At 50.6% G+C, this 23,404-nt stretch overlaps 1 protein-coding gene across 1 annotated transcript in view; it reads left to right on the forward strand.

Moving 5' to 3' along the window:
• Positions 1 to 6,295, forward strand: part of adgrb3 (adhesion G protein-coupled receptor B3) — a 179,051-nt gene extending 172,756 nt beyond the window's left edge. Inside the window, exons 26-30 of the mRNA XM_056291703.1 lie at positions 298 to 337; positions 2,569 to 3,254; positions 3,425 to 3,460; positions 4,368 to 4,472; positions 6,107 to 6,295. Of these exons, the coding sequence (XP_056147678.1) occupies positions 298 to 337; positions 2,569 to 3,254; positions 3,425 to 3,460; positions 4,368 to 4,472; positions 6,107 to 6,295 (1,056 nt within the window). The remainder of the gene's footprint in view (positions 1 to 297; positions 338 to 2,568; positions 3,255 to 3,424; positions 3,461 to 4,367; positions 4,473 to 6,106) is intronic.
• The last annotated feature ends 17,109 nt before the right edge of the window (positions 6,296 to 23,404 follow it).

Below are 23,404 nucleotides of genomic sequence, written 5' to 3' on the forward strand. Positions count from 1 at the left end.
GGCGAGAGGGTGTCGGCGCCGGCGGGTTCACCACAGTCATTAGCAGCACGCACAAATGCCTCCCAACGCCAATTTGAAGTGCTGCAGTTGCATTTTGATATGGGTGTTTAATTGATGTATTGTTGGAGTGGAGCAGATTAAGATCGGACCAATAAAATACTGTGAAAAAGTATCAAAAGTCCCCGTCTGCCTCCACGTCCTCTCTGTAGAACAGCTAAACCTGATGCTGCGTTCCTTACTTAAACCTCATGACTTGTCCTGGGTGTCATACTGACGGTTTTCCTCTCGCACCCACAGACGGACTTTGAGAAAGACGTGGACATCGCCTGTCGATCAGGTAAGAGACAGATGGTCTGCGATCAGCAACGCCGTCATCATCACTATGCCACTGCACGAACAGTGTTAGACAACAACACAAAAGGTGCTCAGCTTGTCGCATAGCAACCGACGCCTCCCACTGGAGGGTTTTGTCCTTAGCTACCAAAACACAGAATTTCATCTCAGAGCTCAACACTGCGGGACAAAGTGAGCCATTGGAGACTCACTTTATTTATTTCCTATTCCCCCCCCCCCCCCCCATGGTACCTAGCCAGTTACCCTGCTCTCCGAGGTGTCCTGGTCTCTCCTCCACCCCCTCTGCTGATCCGGGGAGGGCTGCAGACTACCACATGTCTCCTCCCATACATGTGGAGTCACCAGCCGCTTCTTTTCACCTGACAGGGAGGAGTTTCACCAGGGGGACGTAGCGCGTGGGAGGATCACGATACCCCCCCCCCCAGTTCCCCCTCCCCCCTGAACAGGCGCCCCGACCAACCAGAGGAGGCGCTAGTGCAGCAACCCAGACACATACCCACATCCGGCTTCCCACCCGCAGACACAGCCAATTGTGTCTGTAGGGACGTCCGACTAAGCTGGAGGCAACACAGGGATTCGAACCGGCGATCTCCGTGTTGGTAGACAACGGAATGGACCACTACGCTACCCAGATGCTCGAGACTCGCTTTATTTGTCAGTTATGCAGCATGGTTGGGGCCGAAATGTTAGTGGAAATGGTGATGGGCCGACCCAGCCTGCTTTATAAAGACAGCCCACATTTCAGTAGCAGCTTTTTCCATCAGTTTCCTCCGTCAGTTCCCTCCGTCAGTTTCCTCCGTCAGTTTCCTCCGTCAGTTTCCTCCGTCGCTTTGCAAATCTGGTTTCGTTTTCGTTTCTAGTAAGACGTTGGCTCCGTTACAGAAGAGACGGTTATTACACAGAACGCAGTCTGTCTGGTTGTTTAGAGGTCTTTCCTGGTGGGATCTTTCACGTCCTAGATGTTACGTTTTGGTACTTCGCTATTTTGGTATTTGTTAGAAGCGTGTGAGTCAGAATTGGATCCGCCTCGTGAGTTACAGTCTCGTCTGGTTCCTCCGGAACTCTGGGTCCCATTAATTATTGATTTATTAGTCCATGATTTGATTGAAATAACATATGAAGCCGTTTTTTAAACAAGAGCTCCTGCAAGAGTTCGCTGGTTATTTTTAGTGACAAGAACACTCACAGGCTCCATCATGAACCAGCGCCACCGTTACCAGCGCCTCGTCACACACATGACCACTGGCGGCACGTTGCACCAGCCTGCTGCAGCCGTGGAAACGTGCTCCTTACACATAACGTGCTCCTTACACAGAAGGGTTGACTCTTTTTTTTTGGAATTTCCCCCCTTTTTCTCCCCAGTTGTACCCGGCCAATTACCCCACCCTCCCGAGCAGTCCCGGTCTCTGCCCCACCCCCTCAGCCAGACTTTCCTCTGGACATGTTTGCCTTTATACGTTGTGTGTTGAGCTGTTTTAGAAAGGCAAACTGTTTGAAGTGATTTTGTGTCTCATTTAAAATCACCCAAAGTGGGGCATCCGGGTGGTGTAGCGGTCTATTTTGTTGCCTACTAACAAGGGGATTGACAGATCAAGTCCCCGTGTTACCTCCGGCTTGGTCGGGGGTCCCTACAGACACAATTGGCCATGTCCGTGAGTGGGAAGCCGGATGTGGGTATGTGTCCTGGTCGCTGCACTAGCACCTCCTGTGGTCGGTCGGGGCGCCTGATCCTCCCACGTGCTACGTTCCCCGGGTGAAACTCCTCACTGTCAGGTGAAACGAAGCGGCGGGTGACTCCACATGTATGGGAGGAGGCATGTGGTAGTCTGCAGCCCTCCCCGGATCAGCAGAGGGGGTGGAGCAGCGACCGGGACGGCTCGGAAGAGTGGGGTTAATGGCCAAGTACAACTGGGGAGAAAAAGGGGGAGAAAAAAAATCACCCAGAGTGGCTGATGTTCACTTCTGGGTACTCGACTTATTCACTCCCGTCTCCTCTGTCCAGGTGAAATGTAATAATACCGATACGTATAAATTTTTCCCACAGGGCACAAACTCCACTCCAGGATTTTCATTTGAATATTTGGTTTAAATAATATTGCTTTGAATTATCTTGTTCTGTTGGCTCGGGTACTGAATAATTCCAGGGGGAAAAAAAGTGCACCACTCTTATTACGGCGCGCTTCCCGCTAATCCTCGCATTGCTTTGCCCTGCAGCTCTTCACAAAGACATGGGCTCTTGTCGTGCCGCCACCATCACAGGCACCCTCTCCCGCATTTCCCTCAACGATGAGGAGGATGAGAAGGCCCCTGAGGGCCTTAACTACTCCACGTTGCCTGGCAACATCATCTCCAAAGTAATCATCCAGCAGCCTTCGGCCCTGCACATGCCGATGGGAGTGGGTGAGCTGGGAGAGCCGTGCATGGCTGACAGCAACGCTGACATGCGCCGCACCGTTTACCTGTGCACCGACGACGCCATGCGCCAGAGCGACCAAGACATGGGCGGCCACGACATGGAGGGTCACTCGGCGCAGGGCCAGATGATGGAGACAGACTACATAGTCATGCCCCGGGCCTCCGCGGCAGGGACAATGGTGTCAGGGGCGGGTAACATGGCCGCCCTCCTGAAAGAGGACAGCAAGATGAACATCACTATGGATACGCTGCCGCATGAAAGGCTGATGCATTACAAGATGAGCCCTGACTTCAACATCAGCCCGTCAGGCTTGGACCACATGAACGTGAACCTGGAGCAGCAGTACCCTAGTGCTCCTGAGCACATGCAGAACCTGCCCTTTGAACCCCGCACCGCTGTTAAGAACTTCCTGGCTGAAATGGAGGAGGGCACAGGGCTTTCACGGAGTGAGACAGGGTCAACAATATCTATGAGCTCCTTGGAGGTAGGTCTGCTGAGGTGTCCAAACCTCAGAGGATCCAGGCCGGCCTCTGTAATGTCCCAAACTGTTGCACATGTTGTATATTTTTATGCTAGTTCTGTTTTATAGGAGTATATATATATATATGTCAGTGAAGTGAACAGAACCTGACCGTCTTTTGTGTTTTTTTACAGAGGAGAAAGTCGCGGTACTCCGACCTGGACTTTGAGGTTCGTGAATTAATTGTTTTCTGAGCACATGCATTTCGCTTTCCAACACACTCAGGGGCCATTTTGTTGCATCTGTGTTTGTCATTTGATTTACCTCCACTTTTGTGGCACTTAAGCTTATTGGCGTTCCATTGCCTCTACTCCACGAGATTTATTGCCACGCTGTGCAGTTAAGGTAAAAGCAAGGCTGTCAATTGACAAACAGCGCAGCACTTCCCATCCACATTTCCTCCTCCTCCGTCTCCCTACATCCATTGGCTCCATGTTAATTTCCAAAATGTATGCTCTCAGAATCATTTGCACGTTTCACATCTGATTTTACCACTGGTTTAAACAACCATTATGTTGGCTTGCCACCCGAGGAGGTAAAACACACAACCCATGAATGCCCTCAGCTTCATCTTTGCATTACAGACTTGAACTAAGCTCTTCTGCATATAACAAGCACACAGCCCAAAATAAAAGGAAACATGAACAATGAACGGCTTCCAGTATGGGGTTAACCTTCTTGGCTTCACTTAGCTCCATACTCCCCCCACCCCCCGTTTGTGAGGTTAAGATATAGGGTTGGCATCAGACCCAGAGCTGCATTCTCCTCAACCACAAAAAAATGGCTAAATGACGGCGTTTGTCACAGGAGAATGACGCTGACTCGAGTCTCCCCGTCAGGGCACAGTGAGATGGCTTTGGTGGCCTGTGGTGTCCAAGCTTTCTATTCCAGCACGTTTTATTTTGTGTTTCCTTTATTCTGGCAAAGCCTTGATATATGCAAAAATTAGATTTGTCTGAAAACTGGCCTTCAAGTAAGCTGCCTTACAAACACAAGCTGAGCAGAGTCGGAGCGGGCTTGAGAGGACGATGCATTTCCATTATTGGCTATCAATACCAGAACCCCTTGCTATTGCAGAAAGTCATGCACACCAGGAAAAGACACATGGAGCTGTTCCAGGAACTGAATCAGAAATTTCAAACCCTGGACCGATTTCGAGACATACCAAATATGGGCAGCATGGTGAGTAGCAGGAAACCAGGGGGACGGCTGTCTGCCAGTTAAAGAAAACAACGTCCAAATGTCCTCTCTTAAGATATCCGGTGCCGGATACATACATGTAAGTGTGTCATTGTGTAAATGAGCAGTTACCCAGCTAATGTGCTCATGTGGAAGAGGAGCCTGCTATGCCTAATGGGCTTGCCAGCAGCTGGTGGGGGGTGATGGGGGTGGGGGGCTAGCGTGGGTGCTGTGCGCTAAGCAGAGAAGCATTTTCTCCACAAGGCCAGTTTTAGTGAAGGAGTGTGAGGCTGTCCTCGGTAATGCAGTCCTGACAGAGTGCATCCATCCCGACATGAGGCCATGAATGCACCTTTATTTACATGCACATTTATCTGCCCAGCTGCCCCATCATTATGTCATTTAATGCATGGCACATTTTCCAATCGATCCACATCTGTACAAATATATCCTTGAGTTTGCTATTCGCTGAAGTGCTTGGGGGGGGGGGGGGGTCTTGAGGTGAATTTTACTCCTCACGGTGGATATAGAAGTCCTTTTCCTTTCTCCTTACCTGCTCTTGACCCCGTTGAAAATCAAAAGTCCAACCGCCGCGCTTCACACCTGGCTGGAGCCGCAGACGCCCGACACGTTGAGCTTTGGCCCTTCGCTCTCCCGGACCAGGGAGAACGGCTTCTGTAACAAGCAGAAACTGGGCCGGCGACCAAACAGTCACACCGTTGTGTGTATAGGCACTGACAGCTACACAGCAGCCTTTATGGCGGCATGTAATCCTCTTTCACTCACATTTCAATCACCCCCGCAGCACAGTATAATTTGCTGCTTGTTGCTTAGCTACCGCTACAAGGACTTTTGTATAGAGAACGATAACTACGACCACACTGCCCCTTTTCCTTTTTCCCCAAACGAATGCGCTGCAGAGCTGCACACATAAGCAAGCGTTGCACAGCGGCAGCGTCTCCCTCCTCCTATTCTCTGAAGCATCTTTGTGAGGGTGCACCGAGATCATGAATGGCTCACTACCCAAGTCCATATAGTGTACCGGGCCAGGGAAAAGGGCCGTCTGCTGACATGAGAATAGTCTAGCAACGTTCACACATGTCCTGACCTTCTCCTGGTGATGACCGGTCAGTACTTTATATCGCACACCATTTCAGAGAGCACCCTGAGAGGGCAAACATTGTTTTTATAGTTGTTGTTAAGGGCAGCACGGTGGCGCAGTGGTTAACGCGGTCGCCTCACAGCAAGAAGGTGCTGGGTTGGAGCCCCGGGGTAGTCCAACCTTGGGGGTCGTCCCGGCTCGTCCCGTGTGGGTTTCCTCCGGGTGCTGCGGTTTCCTCCCACAGTCCAAAGACATGTAGGTCAGGTGATTGGCTGTACTAAATTGTCCCTAGGTGTGAATGTGTCGGCCCCGTGATGGCCCGGCAGCCTGTCCAGGGTGTCTCCCCGCCTGCCGCCCAGTGACTGCTGGGATAGGCTCCAGCACCCCTGCGACCCTGAGTAAGGGTAAGCGGTTCGGATAACGGCTGGATGGATGGATAGTTGTCGTCGTTGTCGATTTTAAATCATACCATATGACATTTTGTACCTGTGGATGCCATGCCGCTAATCTCCCACCCCTCGGGCCGTGTTCGCAGGACAAGGCGATGCCAAACAAGAACCCGTGGGAGAGCTACAACCCAGCCTGTGAGTACCAGAATTACACCACAATGAATGTACTAGAATCCGACACCAAGGACTCGCTGGAGATGACACCCGCCGAGTGGGAGAAGTGTGTCAACCTCCCTTTAGACGTCCAGGAGGGAGACTTCCAGACCGAGGTCTAGAAGCCAAGCCAGGGGCGGGGAGGAGGAGGAGGAGGAGGGGGGAGTATGTGTGGAGAAAAATAAAATAAATAAATGAATAAAAACCTTGGAAATGCAAACCAGGAGAGGCGGAGACGGGATGTATTTTGCACTGATAAAAGCGACTGACTTTTCTAACAGCCTTGGCATACATATCTGGATATCACGAGCGTGGCAGGGACTTTATGTGCCAATACAACATAAGGACCGAGGAGAGGGAGGAAAAGAAGAAAAGAAAAAAAAAAAAGGGAAAAAAACATCAGTGTTACTTTTTGTATTCTCACTAGTGTACTTAGTGTGGGGCAGCCTGGTGTTCAATATTTACCATCACGTGTTTCAAAATACCCACCGAGCGATTGGCTATACAAGGCGACCTCCTCCAGAGGGAACCTCACAAAGCAAATGACCCACCGTGTCGTCCCGGCTTCGTTGGGTCTGGTTTTGATTTGATAAAACTGGACCCGGGAGCACAATGTATATATTTATGCAGGTTTTTAAAAAGTTTATAACAGTCTGTTTGGCCATTACTACACTTTTTACTTTATAATATAAAACATGGGAGGCAAAGAGGATTTTTTCTGTCATATTAAAATGAATGTTTGTCAAGCTACATTCTTCATTGCTTTAAATGCAATAAAGATAATACTCACTTTTATATAAATAATATATTTCACAACTTTAATACTGCAGAATCTGCTTGAAGGATCCCAGCAAGCTCTCCCATCTGCAGCCCTGTATAAATATTTAAAAACAAAATGTTGTATGGTGTAAATAAACTTTTGTCTACATATGTTTTACTCGTGCCAATTTATTTTAATGAGAAAAAAATGCCAACCTGATCAAGAGTTCTAGCGAAAATGTTAACATTTGAAAAGGAATGTAAATAAAAGAGGAAATATGTTCGTACTGCTTCACAGCTTGTGTCAAGTTCATGTGCCTTGTTGGTTTGCAGTGATTCAGACTGGTGCTTATCAGCCCCGTGGTGGAGAGCTTGAAATTCACGTCAGCGATACCCGAGTGGCGTCCGGGTTGCGTAGCGGTCCATTCCGTTGCCTACCAACACGGGGATCGCTGGTTCGAATCCCCGTGTTACCTCAAACTTGTTCGGGCGTCCCTACAGACACAATTGGCCGTGTCTGCGGGTGGGAAGCCGGATGTGGGTATGTGTCCTGGTCGCCGCACTAGCGCCTCCTCTGGTCAGTCGGGGCGCCTGTTTGGGGGGGGAATAGCATGATCCTCCCACGCGCTACGTCCCCCTGGTGAAACTCCTCACTGTCAGGTGAAAAGAAGCGGCTGGTGACTCCACATGTATAGGAGGAGGCATGTGGTAGTCTGTAGCCTCCCCTGATCAGCGGAGGGGCTGGAGCAGAGACCGGGACGGCTCGGAAGAGAGGGGTAATTGGCCAAGTACAATTGGGGAGAAGGGGGGGGGGATTATACCTGAGCATTTGGGTCTGGTTTTCTGAACACATCCTGAGCCTGGTCCTGGACTATTATGACTTTTGCATGTAGAATCTCCATGCAAAATTCAATTTAGTCCAGGACCAGGCTCAGTCCGTCCCCAGAAACCGGCTCCCAGTGTGAGATTCAGGAAAATTACACGGCTAAATTCAGTCCTGGAGGGCAACCGATGGTGGGTAACGACGTTTTATTCTGCAGAAACACTGACATGTGAGGACTGCCCTGGTCATTTCTGGAACAAGGTGCAGTGGCACATTCAGCCGGCGTACACGGCGGCGGTGGCGTGTCGCTTCCTTTCCAAATGCCAATCCACCACTAAACTGCCCTCCCTCCAGGTGTTAAGAGCCGGCTCAGAAAACGCTCCCCCGCTCTGTAATTCGAGCTTTCACCTGAGACCGTCTGCAGCGGGGAAGGCTCCCCGTGACACACCTCAACAACCCACTCGCATATCTGATTTCTCAGTTTGGTGGCAAAATTTCACACACCGACGGGTTTCGGCGCCCGCGGCGAGCCTTCAGAAGGTTAGCCCAATGAGATAAACCCAGATTTTCCGAGGAGATGGGAGCGGAGAAGAGGGGTGGGGGTGGGGGGCGGTCCCAGGGCTTATGGGAAATCTGGGGTTTTTTTTCCCTGTCTGGCGTTCTGCGGTAGCCCTGAAGACTCAGCCAAGTGTGTGTCCCCCCCTCCCCCCTCCCCCAGAGGAGAGGCGGTCCACCCTGCAGGAGGGAGACGGCGAAGAGAAAAGAGACGGGGAGACGAGAGGAGGAGGTGCAACTTGGATTTGCACCGCTGAGAGAGCGCCGGTCAAGTGGGAGGATGATGAGGGGGAAGATAAGAGGGCGGCAGACAATAAAAAGGTTTCCACTTCCTGTGTGCATCTGGCCTCGGTGGGGAGCGGCGTTCAGTCAGCCTGCAGGGTTTTATGCGGCGTGGCGCTCGGGGTGACGACGGGCCGGCTGCCATAACAACACGTGTTGTCAGACGTGACGGGGCCGTACTGCGGCGCACGAGGCCTCGCTTGACTATATGAGTCATGGCTTGTGTGCGGTTCTATAATAGCCCGTGTAGTATGCATCTCAATAGCTCCAACCACCGGTGGCCAAGGCCGTGCCATAATTCAGTGTCGCCTTTGGTATTGTGTCGAGATGAAATTCAGATATTGTCGTATCGTGACACACGATTTTGTCGTCTAAATGAACGACAGCGAGAATCTAGTCCCCAGGTTTTTTTTTGACAAGACGAGGACTGAAATATTTCAGGAAGAGCTGTTTAAAATCTGGTTCTGGGATGCCTGAGGAAAGGCCGTGTATTATCAGCTATGGCCTACACGGCCTTAGGAGAGGGTGTGCAGGCCATAGTTCTCAGCTACACCGTCCCGCACACCGGCCTGGGGGTCTGTCCAGGGTGCCCCCCGCCTGCCGCCCGGCGGCTGCTGGGATAGGCTCCGGCATCCCGCGACCCCGAGTGAGGCCGAGCGGTTCGGGTGATGGATGTGATGAACCTCAGCTGGATTCTGAAGCACGGTATTGTTGCATTTGTACACAGACGTTGCGATACATCTGCCTACGCCGTGCAACATCTCCATGGTTACTGGCCTCATTTACACGGTGACGACATGGATGGAAAACAATTGTCCAACCTGTAATTCATCGTCTGATCGCCTGATTGAAGGGCTGGCATCATGCTGAAGATGAACACGACTTTGATATGCGTTAGTGAGCCGGCTCAAAAGGGCCGCTCTTCTAAACACTGGTTTTAATACACTTGACGTTATAGTGATGAAGACGATGGTTAGAGATCCGGGCCGGCTCTGCTCGAGTCCTGACATTCACCTGGTGTTGTATAGGGACCACTGCCATCAACAGAAAACTATATATACAAACACACACATCAGCCAAAACATTAAAACCACTAACAGGTCAGTGAATAACATTATCTCGTTACCATGGCACCTGTCAAGGGGTGGACGTATTAGGCAGCAAGTGAACAGTCAGTTGTTGAAGTTGATGTGCTGGAAGCAGGAAAAATGGGCAAGCATAAGGATCTGAGTGACAAGGGCCAAGTTCTGCTGCTAGACGACTGGGTCACCGCATCTCCAAAACAGCAGGTCTTGTGGGGTGTTGCCGGTATGCAGTGGTCAGTACCTACCAAAAGTGGTCCAAGGAAGGACAACCGCTGAACCGGCAACAAGGTCATGGGCACCCAAGGCTCACTGATGTGTGTGGGGAGGGGAGGCTAGCCCGTCTGGTCCGATCCCACAGAAGAGCTCCTGTAGCTCAAACTGCTGAAGAAGTTCATGCTGGCTGTGATGGACAGGTGTCAGAACACAAAGGGCATCACAGCCTGCTGTGTATGGGGCTGTGTAGCCTCAGACCAGTCAGCAGGCCCATGATGACCCCGGTCCAAAGCCAAAACCGCCTCCAATGGGCATGTGAGCATCAGAACTGGACCATGGAGCAGTGGAGGAAGGTGGCCTGGTCTGGTGAATCAGGTTTTCTTTTACATCATGTGGACGGCCGGGTGTGTGTGCGTTGTTTACCGGGGTAAGTGATGGCACCAGGATGCACCATGGGAGGAAGGCAAGCCGGCGGAGGGAATGTGATGCTGCTCTGGGCAGTGTTCTGCTGGGAAACCTTGGGTCCTGGCATTCATGTGGGTGTTTCTTTGACACCTACCACCTACCTAAACATGTGGCAGACCAGGTACAGCCCTTCATGGCAGCGGTAGTCCCTGATGGCAGTGGCCTCTTCCAGCAGGACAATGCTCCCTGCCACATGGTTCAGGAAGGGTTTGAGGAACATGACAAAGAGTTCAAGGTGCTGCTGTGGCCTCCAAACTCTCCAGATCTCAGTCCTATCGAGCATCTGTGGGATGTGCTGGAAAAACAAGTCTGATCCATGGAGGCCCCACCTCACCACTTAGGGGACTTAAAGGATGTGCTGCTAACGTCTTGGTGCCAGATACCAGAGGACACCTTCAGAGGTCTTGTGGAGTCCATGCCTCCATAGGTCAGAGCCGTTTTGGCGGCAGGAGGGAGGACGTACACAGTATTATGCAGGTGGTTTTAATGTTCTGGCTGGTCGGTTTGCATGCGTCCTGTTTCTCAGGGTGAGGACATCCTGTTTGACGGAGGAAGACTTCCTGTGTTCAGGTTGTGCGTTTTGAGATCCCCAGTTGCTCAAGCAAACAGCACCTGAAAGAAACAGGGTCATTGCACAACACAGGAACCCGCAGCAAGAGCTATTTAACACGCTTGTTTAATTTCCACGTGTTCATGGCCGAGTTCAATTCCGGCCGTGTGCTGTTGACATGAATCTACTTTTCGCCGCGTGAAGCATCTGCTGAATAAAACAGGATGTTCCCCCTCCCGTGAGCTCGAGGCTTTGTTGTTTTCTACCTCTTTTACACCCGGCGGACGCACGAGACTGACAGCCCGCCCTTTCTGTTGCGGCTTGACTTCTGAGCTCAGGCGAGGCCTTTCCTCCCGACACGGCTGTGGTGTAGTGCCGAGCATCTCAGGGGAGGCGCTATAACTTTTATTCCATGTGTTTTCAGCGCTTGGCATTAAAGGTCCTCATCAGTATCTCGACCAGTCTCGTACCTCCTTCAGCACTTGCCAGGATAGTGTATACGTACAGGTTTACTGATAAGCCAAAACATTATGACCACCTCCCCAAATATGCTGTTGGTCCATGGACTCCACAAGACCCCTGAAGGTGTCCTGTGGTACCTGGCACCAAAACATTAGCAGCAGATCCTTCACGTCCTGTAAGTTGCGAGGCGGATCTGCCATGGATCAGACTTGTTGGTCCAGCACATCCGGATTGAGACCTGGAGAATTTGGAGACCAGGACAACACTCTGAAAGCTTCATCGTGTTCCTCAAACCGTTCCCGCACAATGACTGCAGTGTGGCAGGATGCATTATCCTGCTGGGAGAGGCCCCCGCCATCAGGGGATACCGTTGCCATGGAGGGGAGTACCTGGTCTGCAACGACGTTGAGGAAGGCGATACGTGTCAAATTGAGGTCCACATGGATGGCCGGACCCAGGGTCTCCCAACAGGACATTGCCCAGAGCATCACACTCCCTCCATCGGCTTGTCAACTTCCCACAGTGCATCCTGGTGCCATCACTTCCCCAGGTAAACAACGTACACGGCCATCCACGTGATCTAAAGGAAAACAGGACTCATGGGACCAGGTGACCTTCTTCCACTGCTCCAAGGTCAAGATTCGGCTCTGTGCATATATAACTGTAGTCCACTGACTTCCAGTTTCTACTGCAGCGGTCATACCAGTTTCCCGTTTGTTGGCGTGTGCCGTTTGCGTATGACGTCACGAACTACAGATGGAGGGCAGGAAGTGGTTTTCTCCATAGGAAGCACGATCACAAACTTTCGAAATGCCTGCGTTCGGCGTCATTAACTGAGAAACCACCAGGAGTTCTTGTGGAGTACCGGAAGTTGTTGTTCATGAGGGGGGAAATGCAAGAAATTGACCGCGAGCCGTCGGATAACGCGCGTGTGTGCAGTGACCACCTCGTCAAAAGAACCCTCTTCATAACACAAGACCAGGTCCAGCATGTCCTACCTTTCTCTCATGACACCGTCTAGACCAGCACAGTCCGGGCTGAACCAGCTCCATCTCGTCCATTCTGCTGTTCGCTTCCTGCCTCCATCCGAATCTCGCGCGTCGCCAGAATCACGTGACTGCAAACAAGCCAAGCCTGCAGGATTTAGCGTGGATAAACATCAGCCACGTGCACGGACCTATCGCCCCCCTCCCCCCGCACCGCCCAGCACGCGGTGAGAGGTTTCACCTCCTACATGTCAAGTTAGCCAGCGTGGACCGAACCTGACATGTACAACGTGAAACTCCTCGGACCAGCGTCGGTAGGTAGGTAGGTAGGTACTCACCACTGCAGACCGGGAGAACCCACAAGCCCTGCTGTTTCAGAGGCTCTGGTCCAGACGTCTGGCCATGACGGTCTGGCTCTTGTCGAAGTCGCGCAGGTCTTCAGTCCTGCACCCAACACGGTGACTAGGAGAACTGGTCGCTCTCTTACCAGCCAGTCTACTCTACCCCCCCCCCCCCTTCATGCGCGACCTTGTTTGGAGATGATCAACGTTATTGGGCTCACCTGTGAGGGGTCATAATGTTTTGGCTCAACAGTGTAGGCGCGCGTGCGCGTAAAACGTTTTATTGTGGGGCGTCCGGGTGGCGTAGCGGTCTGTTCCGTTGCCTAGCAACACGGGGATCGCCGGTTCGAGTCCGCCTGTTACCTTCGCCTTGGTCGGGCGTCCCTACAGCCACAATTGGCCGTGTCTGCAGGTGGGAAGCCGGATGTGGGGTATGTGTCCTGGTCGCTGCACTAGCGCCTCCTCTGGTCGGTCGGGGCGCCTGTTCGGGGGGGGGGGGGATAGCGTGATCCAACAACAATAAAGGTTGTGTACAGTCCACCTCTCTCCCCACGAATGAAACTCTCCATTTTATCACTTCATCTACACTTACTTATGTACCGGGCAGCACGGTAGCGTAGTGGGCAGCAGGGCCGCCTCACAGCAGGAAGGTCCTGGGTTCGAGCCCCGGGGTAGTCCAACCTTGTGTGGAGTTTGCATGTTCTCCCCGTGTCTGTGTGGGTTTCCTCCCACAGTCCAAAGACATGCAGGTCAGGTGACTCGGCCGTACTACATTGTCCGTGTGTGGGGGGGCCCTGTGATGGCCTGGCGGCCTGTCCAGGGTGTCTCCCCGCCTGCCGCCCAGTGGCTGCTGGGACAGGCTCCAGCATCCCCGCGGCCCTGAGAGCAGGGTAAGCGGTTTGGGTGATGGGTGGATGGTTGTGCACCAGCTGCTGCGTGTGGTTTGGTGAACCGTCCCATGGGCCTCGTCGTCACAGGACACCTGGGGAGCTGGGACAAGCCTTTCTGTGTGACGACGACTCAGCTAGCTGTTAGCTGTTAGCTGTTAGCGTGCTGCCCCATGCCCTTGACTTGAATCCACTTTATTAGGCAATAATGTGACAACCTGCTGATCAGTCGGGAATTCTGTTTCATCTCCACATGAGTGATGTCATAGTGTGTTTGGGTGGGGGGGTGGGGGTGAGGGGGTGGGGGTTTAGGCTTCAGAACTGCTTGATAAGAAATGGAGCCGGGACAACGACAAGCCTGCTGGACACGCCCGAATGCTTTTGACGTGGGAGTGAGTCCGGCCGGTCCCGGAGGCCCAGAGGGCCAGACAGGTAGACCTGCTTCCAGGCAGCCCACTCCGGCTCAGCCAGACCACACCGATCCTGCTGCTCCTGGTTCTGGCACGCCGCTCCCCGGAGGCCGCCTGGAGTGGAAGGTGAAGAATGTGCGTAAATAAGAGGTCTGTCAGGAGGCTTAAATCCTCCGAAGAGGCCCAAGGCCTCCCTAAAACCACACCACGTACCCCCGCGAACGTGACGGATGGCACGCTGGACATGAACACGGCACCCACGCCTTGTGCGAGTTGTGGTGCTGGATTGTGTGTCGCGCTGTCCTGCGCCGCAGCTTGCATGTACATGAACTGTATGTAAATAATCGCCGTGCTGTGAAAAGCTCCCCGTTATTTAAAGCTTAAGGAGATTTAAACACCACCCCCCCCCCTGCCGCCAGCTGATCCTCGTGGGACACATTAGGGAGTGAAATCTAACCTGCGATCAACCGCCAGTCAAACACAACACGCACAGCAGCACCGGCGGAAAGGACAAAACTAATACCACAGAAGCACGCAGGATCAATTCCCCTATCAATAACAACTTGTAAGTGAATGTTTGACTTATATATATACAGAGAGAGAGGGGGGAGGGAGAGAGGGGGGAGGGAGAGGGAGAGTAATGCATCATTGTAACAGCTCTTTGGTCATTTCAGTGAAGTGAAAGACAGCAGAGTGGAGTGAACGAGTTTTATTTTAGTGTTACTTGGGAGTTAAACGGTTCTGACGGTAACGGCTCGACCTACCACTGCTGGTGTCGCTGTAAAGTAGTTGGCAGCTATTGAAGTTCACAAACAAAAGACCCTCAGGGACCCTCAGTAGCCCTTCAGGGCCCCCCCCCCTTTTCTGCCCAAATGTACTTGGCCAATTACCCCGCTCTTCCGAGCCGTCCCGGTCTCTGCTCCACCCCCTCTGCTGATCCGGGGAGGGCTGCAGACTACCACAGTTCCCCTCCCTCCTGAACAGGCACCCCGACCAGCCAGAGGAGGCGCTAGCGCAGCGACTAGGACACATACCCACACCCGGCTTCCCACCCGCAGACACCGCCAACTGTGTCTGGAGGGACGCCCGACCAAGCCTGAGGTAACACGGGGATTCGAACCGGCGATCCCCGTGTTGGTAGGCAACGAAGTAGACCGCCACGCTACCCGGACGCCCTGCCCTTCAAGTTTTAAAGACTACGGTGGGTAATTGACACCTCTAGTTACACCCAATTTCTGTGTTGTACTGTCAGAATGACTCTGGATTCCCCCCAGGGTTAACCCCCGACAAAGAGCAGCAATCACACGTTTGACGTCCTGTCATCCAGCGACAGCAGCAACATTTCCCCTGATTACCTCTGCTGGGGAAAAGACCTTGACAGGGAATTGAGAAAGGAGGAGAGTACTCTTAATATGCTTTACTCTTCCTCAGTTTGGGCCTGTGAGTGACCCCACATGGAAACCCTCCAGTCAAGGATACAAACTCTCCCCAGCTTGCCGATAAGAATGTTGACGCTGGGTGACTCGGAGGGAAAATCTCATTTCCAGAATCGCTTCAGCTTAGATATTGAGCTAATATTGCTGAACCTTGGGACAGTCTTGTTGAGTGGTTGTTAGTCTCTGCTCGTGAACGGCGCTCCCCTCTACCACCCCTCACAATACTTCACTTCCCACACACGAGCAAAAGCAATTAGCTTTGTTTCATTGCAGAAGCCATTAGACGTGTCCTGATGGTTCCCAGCACAGGAAGCCATCACAACCATCAGGTTTTAGGGGCAGAAGTGGTGGGAGCAGGTGGGTGGCGGGGGGGTAAATACAAAGGGGAGATAGAAGAGGGCAGACAGGGGGAGGGCGTCGGGGAGAAGGGCAGGAAAAGTGAAGTCAACGGCAGACAGAGGGGGGCAAACAGGCAGGAGGTGGAACACTGACTGGCTTGAATTAATATGACTCTAGAGACCACGGCAGAGCAGGTTAAAGTTGGCCATAGGCGAGTGAGAAAAAGAGGTGAAGTTATTATAAGCCTACATTTGCCTCCCTGATGGAGATGGGAAGACACCTCCAATGAACAGGCTCTGCTTCCCCATGATCTCTACTCCACCCGTGGGACAGATCAGTAGCCAGCAACTTTGCGAGTGGAGGTTGTAGGCTGGCTGAAATGGTGTAATGAGGTCAGATAAATAGGACAGCACCGGGCCAAGTCACATTTTATGTGAGAGTACCTGAAAAAAGAGTCAGACCTAGGACTGGGTTAAGAATTTGGGGTGGGGTTGGGGTAAGAATAGAGCTGAAATGTCAGGCTCTAGCCGTAAAAATGCCATTCATGCTCACCATAGGGAATCTGATTATTATTGTGTGTACTATTCGCAGAGGGTTGGGGAATAGTTGCAATCACAGCGTTGTAAGACGGTGACAACAGGTGTACTCTTCCTGTCGGGCTCCGTTCCTGTGGAATAATAACCTGCCTGCTGCCACCAGACGGCCAGAGTGTGTTGAGCCCTTTAAATCCAGACTTACAACTCCTCTTTTTGCCTTAACCTACAATTAGTTGCCTTTAGGTTGAGTACTTCACAACCTGTACTGCATGGCGGGTCGGTTTCTGTCTCAATGAATTTACCAACCACTGTTCTGCCCACCAGATTATTGTAGATTATTGACTGTTGTAAACTGTTCTCTTCTCTCACGTCTTCTCCTTTCTCTTCTTGTGTGTGTGAATGGTGAGACGGGAGTCTACCCTGTGTGCATATGTAGACTGTCCTCCTCCCAGGTCTCCATGGTGATGGTGGTCACCACCTGGACACTGCTTGGCATCCTCCTCATCGTATTCTTCATCTATTTTATAGTTCTATTATAATTGTGTTATCCTCTTTCTATGTTTGTTGTATTGTGTAAATTGTGTAAACACAACATCCATTGCACATTGTCCGCCTTGGGAGAGAGATCCCTCCTCTCCTGCTCTCCCTGAGGTTTCGTCCTATTTTTTTCTCCCGGTCAAGGGTTTTTTAGGGAGTTGTTCCTTATCCGATGTGAGTGTCTAAGGACAGGATGTTGCGTGGCAAATTTGTAATTTGTGATAATGAGCTATACAAATTGACTTGACTTCAATAGATGAACCATTGACGGAAATAGGAATGTGATTTCCTCTGATCTTTCTAAAGTCAACAATGACTCATTTTGTCTTATTGACATTTAGAGAGGTTGTTATCATGGCACCACGTGATTAAATCTTCCACGTCTCCCCTATAAGCCGCTTTTCCATCAGCGGAGCTACCTGAACCTTTTAGGGGGCCGGCAGCTTTGCTCGTGTTTCCACTAGAGGACCCCTGACCGGAACTCTTACTGGGCCTTTTACGGGAACGTCTTTAGTCCCTGCTCTGGGGTTGGTACTTCTGAGCGGCCCTGAAAACCTGCTGGGCGGGGCTCGACGCTGATTGGTTGAATATCGGAAGCAACCAGCCTAATACGTCGGTGTTCGACAAGCGCCATTTTTATAAGCCAGCAACCAACCTGTGTGGTAGCAAGCACAACACTAGAGAAGTTCGATCAAGCAAAATGGAGAAATCAGCCGAAAAATTGACAGATGAGGAGGTGCAGGCTTTGCTGGCTTACTATGCCACCGATGAGGTTTAGCAGGGGTCTCATGAGCCTGGTAGTTCTTACATCGCTGTGGAAACATGACACTCGAGAGGGTCGACTACGGGGTAGTTCCACTTGTAGTTCGCGCCAGCCTGGGAGTTTGTGTAGTTCTTCCTATGGAAAATCCCCTATAGGCCCTCTCGTCGCTGTCACTTATTAGGCAAATCATAGTTGTGTCATCTGTGAATGTAATGATGCTGTTATTGTCATATTTGGCAACATAGTCGTGTGTAAACAGACTGTACAATAGGGGACCGAGACAGCAGCCCTGAGGTACGCCAGTCCTAAGAACTAATGTGGATGAGTATGTTTTACCTCTTCTCATAGTCTGGGGCCTGCTTGTCAGAAAATCAAATAGCCAGTTACAGACAGAGTTAACCAGACCAAGACCAAGACCTGAGTTTCAACACCAGTTTGGATGGTATGATTGTATTAAAAGCAGAGCTGTAATCAATAATCAACATTCTGACGTAGGTATTTTTCTTTTCAAGGTGCACTAAAGCAGCATGCACAGCAAGTGAGGTAGCATCATCTACAGATCTGTTGGAAGAGCAGGCAAACTGTAATGGGTCAAGGGTAACAGGACCGTTACATTTTCTACATGATATAACCAATCTTTCCAGGCACTTCATAATAACAGAGGTCAAAGCAACAGGTGGGTAACCATTAAGGCAAGAGACAGGTGTTTCTTAGGTACAGGCACAATGGTGGTTTTCTTAAAACACAGTGGAACCACACACGATGACAGGAACAGGTTAAAAATGTCAGTAAAAACCTGAGATAGCTGAGTGTAACATGTCCCGAGGACACGGGAGGGGATGCCGTCCACGCCAGCAGCTTTATGGGGCTTGAGCCTTTTAAAAGTTTTACTCACATCAGCCTCCGTCACCTGTAGATGGACTTCATCGGATGGGCACTGTGCCGCTGGCACTGGGTCCAGGTTGTGAGCTTCAAAGCGGGTGTAAAAGTTGTTGAGCTCATGTGGGAGAGAGGCAGGGGTGTTGATAGCCACATTGGGTTTAGATTTGTAGTCTGTAACTGCCCGCAGTCCCCGTCACGCGCACCACGAGTCACAGCCACTGTAATCATTTTCCATTTTGGCCCGATGTTGTAAATGAGAGGAGAACCTTGCAGTCGAGTCTAGATGATACAAATACCACGTGCCGGGGTTTCGGCTTCCGTCACTGATGAACTGCGGCAATAGGAAGATAGAAGAATAGGGTTTTGGTGGGAATTCTTTTTTTCTTCCCAATGTTGAAAAGTTTGAATAAAGTATTCCTTGATTTAAAAACCCAACATCTCTTGAGCTTCCATGCTGTCAGTTCGTGCAGCACCAAGGGGTTGTTGAGCTTGTAGCGCTTTGAAGACTTGACGGTTTACAGTTTCTCAGAGCAGGAACCATCGTCTCTCTCTCCCCTTTTCCCCACACTGTGATGTGATAAAAGACAGTCAGCTAGGGAGTTTTCTTCCCCTCCAATCTAAAAGCCGCAACACAATCCCTCCTCGTAGGAAAACATCAGCGAATCCTCCATATTGTGTACCACTGTTTTCCATATACTATATAGTATATATATATATATATATATATATATATATATATATATATGTAACTAGTTTGGATGCTTCAGTGTTAACAGACTTTCATATCTTAGTATGTGTGAAACATATTTTTGGTCTTTTTTCTTGGCCTGACGCGGCAACGTCAACATCCGAGAACTGATGATGCAAGTCTGACTGGTCAGTGGTTCTCCTGGTTTCCAGCCCACACAGCCGTTCCGACATCACTTCTAACCGAGGTTGAATCACCGGCTCCCTGTGCTATGATGAGTCATACAAATGCGGACATTGCTTAAGGAAACATAAGGGGGTCTCCCTTGTCGTCACATTTGATAGCAAGTAAAAAGGAAAACCCATGCTGGTTATTCTTTCATTTCCTCAGAGAGACTTTATGTATTTACAGGAGTATATTGGGGGGGGGGTATTTTCAGGAGTATATGGGGGGGGGGGTCATTCCATTTTAATAAGGCTTCAAGCCCATAGCGCAAACCTCATGTTTTCTTTGTGATCGTGTTTGATTTCCATTGGATTTTATTCAGGATTACAATCCAGTATTTTATTCACTAACATGTTCTGGTCCCTGCAACCGACCCCCTCCCACATCCCCCCAAACAAAACCCAAAAAGCAAAGAGCCCCAAGGTCAGATGAGCAAGGACGCAATAGAGAGAGAGTAACAGAAATAGAGGATGGAAAGCGCAGTTGCAGGTTTGGTGAAAAGTGACACTGATTACAGTTTTTACAGAATAAACGAGGCCCGAATCCCGACACGAGTCCTCCAGCGGAGGCTGACGCTTAGCGGGGAGGTAGTTGTAAAGGGAACCGGCCCTCCAGGTCAAGCCTCGGCCCCCCGCTGGTGCTGTTGAATAAGGAACATGACAAAGTCTCCGTCATGTGAACGGTGAGCTGCCAGCAACGCGACATTTGGATCACAACACGCCCTCCTGGTGGGCAACGGGCCTGTGCGTTGCCCCCACACATGCTTGGTGGGTGTGACCGGTCACTGTGGGGGTGGAATGGGACATAATGGACCCACACAATGGCTCTTACAAAGTAAGTGGGTCAGAACATTCATTTGAACACACACATACCAACGTTCACGTAAAACCGTTCTGGGGGACGGGAGGCATCACATCTGAAAATACAGAGCTGACTCTATTTTAGCTTCAGACCTACTGACTTACTGCGACTGACCTCCCTGCTTCAAGGCAGCCCGGCCTCCTCCCATGGCGTCTTTACGTGATGCAGAACGCGGCCTTTGGCATCTGTATGAGACACGTGTGATCATGGTGTGTTAAGGACGTGTCCACATCTATATGACTACCTACCCTCAACCCTACCTTAACCACTAGCTACCCTTTACGACTACCGAACCCCCCCCCCCCTTTTCTCCCCGATTGTACCTGGCCAATTACCTCAATCTTCCGAGCTGTCGCTGCTCCACCCCCTCTGCTGATCCTGGGAGGGCTGCAGACTACCACATGCCTCCACGTGTCTTCTCATTCATCCAGGTCATGGTTATCCAAAGGAGTTGAATCAAGTGCAACTGGACTTGGTATATATCCGTGAAGACGTTTCGCCTCTCATCCAAGAGGCTTCCTCAGTTCGTGCCTTTCTGACCAGACCAAGCTAGTCTGACTGGCTGCTGATGAGACTCAGATATTTATCCTCTAGGAGTCGTTGTCAGAGCTATTGATATGCGTGGCTCTCCTGTGCTCCGATGTCCAGCTATTGATTTGCATTTGTTTAGCAGATCAATCAATAGCTCCGATGGCGACGGGAGCAGCCAAACATCAGTACACAAAAGAGCCACGCATATCAATAGCTCTGACAACGACTCCTAGAGGATAAATTCTGAGTCTCATCACCAGCCAGTCAGACTAGCTTGGTCTAGTCAGAAAGGCAGGAATTGACGAAGCCTCTTGCATGAGAGGCGAAACGTCTTCACGGATATATACCAAGTCCAGTTGCACTTGATTCAACTCCTTTGGATACACATGCCTCCACCCATACATGTGGAGTCACCAGCTGCTTCTTTTCACCTAACAGTGACGAGTTTCACCAGGCGCGTGGGAGGATCACGCTATTCCCCCCCAGTCCCCCCTCCACCACCCCGAACAGGCGCCCCGACTGACCACAGGCAGCGCTAGTGCAGTGACCAGGACACATACCCACATCCGGCTTCCCACCCACAGACACGGCCAATTGTGTCTGTAGGGACGCCCGACCAAGCTGGAGGTAACACAGGATTTGAACCAGCGATCCCCATGTTGGCAGGCAACGGAATAGACCACTACACTACCCAGACACACTACTACTACCTAACCTTAACCCAAACCTTACCCACAACCTAACCTGTATGTAACTAATAATAATAATTCAAAAAAAAATCAGAGCAGAAGATTCACACTAGGGTCTATGGAAGAGCCACCGCATCTCTACACAGAGTCGGAGAGCACCTTCCACGATGACAGCTGGCGCTACGCGTACTGGTTCTAGCATTCAAAGGTGAAAAGCAAAAAACATACCAGTAATAGGCAATCCTGTGGATGAAAACTGCTTGTGGAATGGAGGGTCAAAGGAGGGTGGCAAGAACCGGCAAACAAACAGATGGGCCACAACCAACAACAACAGCAACTACTTAGTTTTGTATAGCGCCTTTCAAGGAACCCAAGGACGCTTTACACCGGATAAGAAAAAAAAAGATTAAAACAGAGACAGGCCGTAGTAAAAAGGCAGGTTTTCAGTAGTCTTTTAAAATTGTCCAACCAAGCAGTGTTGTGGATCTGTGCTGGAGTACAGTCCCAGAGGGTGGGGCTGCCACACTAAAGGCTCCGTCCCCAGAAGTCTGCAGGCTGGTGTGGGGGGTGGAAAGCAGGCCCGTGTCTGCGGACCACAGATTCCAGGGTGGAGTATAGGGGTTGAGGAGGTCTGATAGGTGCTGGGGGATAAGGGAATGGAGGGATTTATCAGTGAGGTGGAGGATTTTATAGGACATGCGGGATTTGACCGGGAGCCAGTGAAGGTGGACAAGGGTGGGAGTGATGTGTTGCCAGGGCTTGGTGCGGGGGGAGCCCCCTGGCAGCTGAATGCTGCACATACTGAAGCCTCTCCGGGGCTTTGCTAGGTACCCCAGACAGGACTCCGTTGCAATAATCCAGACGGGAGGCGATGAAGGCATGGATGAGGGTCTCTGCCACAGAGTCTGAGAGTAGTGGCCGGAGTCTGGAGATGTTTCTGAGGTGAAAGAAAGCAGAGTTGGTGATGGATTTGATGTGGGACTGGAATGAGAGGGTGGAGTCCAGAATGACACCAAAGTTGCGGACTTCTGGGGCTGGGCAGATGGGGCAAGCCACCCACGTGGAGGAGAAGATCTCCAGGCCAATCACATCCAAATTCAACACCGGTGTGCAGAATATCCTCTCAGAATGCAACACTTATCAAGCTTTGTCTCGAATGGGTTACAACAGTCGGAGACCATGTCGGGTGCTGACGTTGTCTGTGAAGAACAGGAAAGCTGGTCTCCGGTGAGCACAGGAGCATTAAAACTGAAACGTATAAGTTATTTATGTCAGTATAAAGTACAAGTTGTTTATAACAGTGTAAAGTATAAGTTATTTATGTCAGTATAAAGTACAAGTTATTTATAACAATATAAAGTACAAGTTGGTTATGACAGTATAAGGTACAAGTTATTTATAACAATATAAAGTACAAGTTATTTATAACAATATAAAGTACAAGTTATTTATAACAGTATAAAATACAAGTTATTTATAACAGTATAAAGTATAAGTTGTTTATAACAGTATAAAGTATAAGTTGTTTATAACAGTATAAGATATGTTATTTATAACAGTATAAGGTATAAGTTGTTTATAACAATATAAAGTATAAGTTATTAGTCATGTTATCATTGATGCTTCCCTGTGTGTTGTCACGTCTGGGTACATAAATCTTACATCAGCGTAGGACCTCTTAGTCCTGCTGGCTACACGACGTGTCAAGGAGGTCTTAAAGGGCTTTCAGAAAGACTGCTGTAGGCCATCTGGGTTACGTGGCGGGCTTGGTCGGGCGTCCCTACAGACACAATTGGCCGCTACGTCCCCCTGGTGAAACTCCTCATTGTCAGGTGAAAAGAAGCGGCTGGTGACTCCACATGTATGGGAGGAGGCATGTGGTAGTCTGCAGCCCTCCCCGGATCAGCAGAGGGGGCGGAGCAGAGA

The sequence above is a fragment of the Lampris incognitus genome, chromosome 13 (assembly GCF_029633865.1).
Source record: "Lampris incognitus isolate fLamInc1 chromosome 13, fLamInc1.hap2, whole genome shotgun sequence".
NCBI classification, from domain to species: domain Eukaryota; kingdom Metazoa; phylum Chordata; class Actinopteri; order Lampriformes; family Lampridae; genus Lampris; species Lampris incognitus.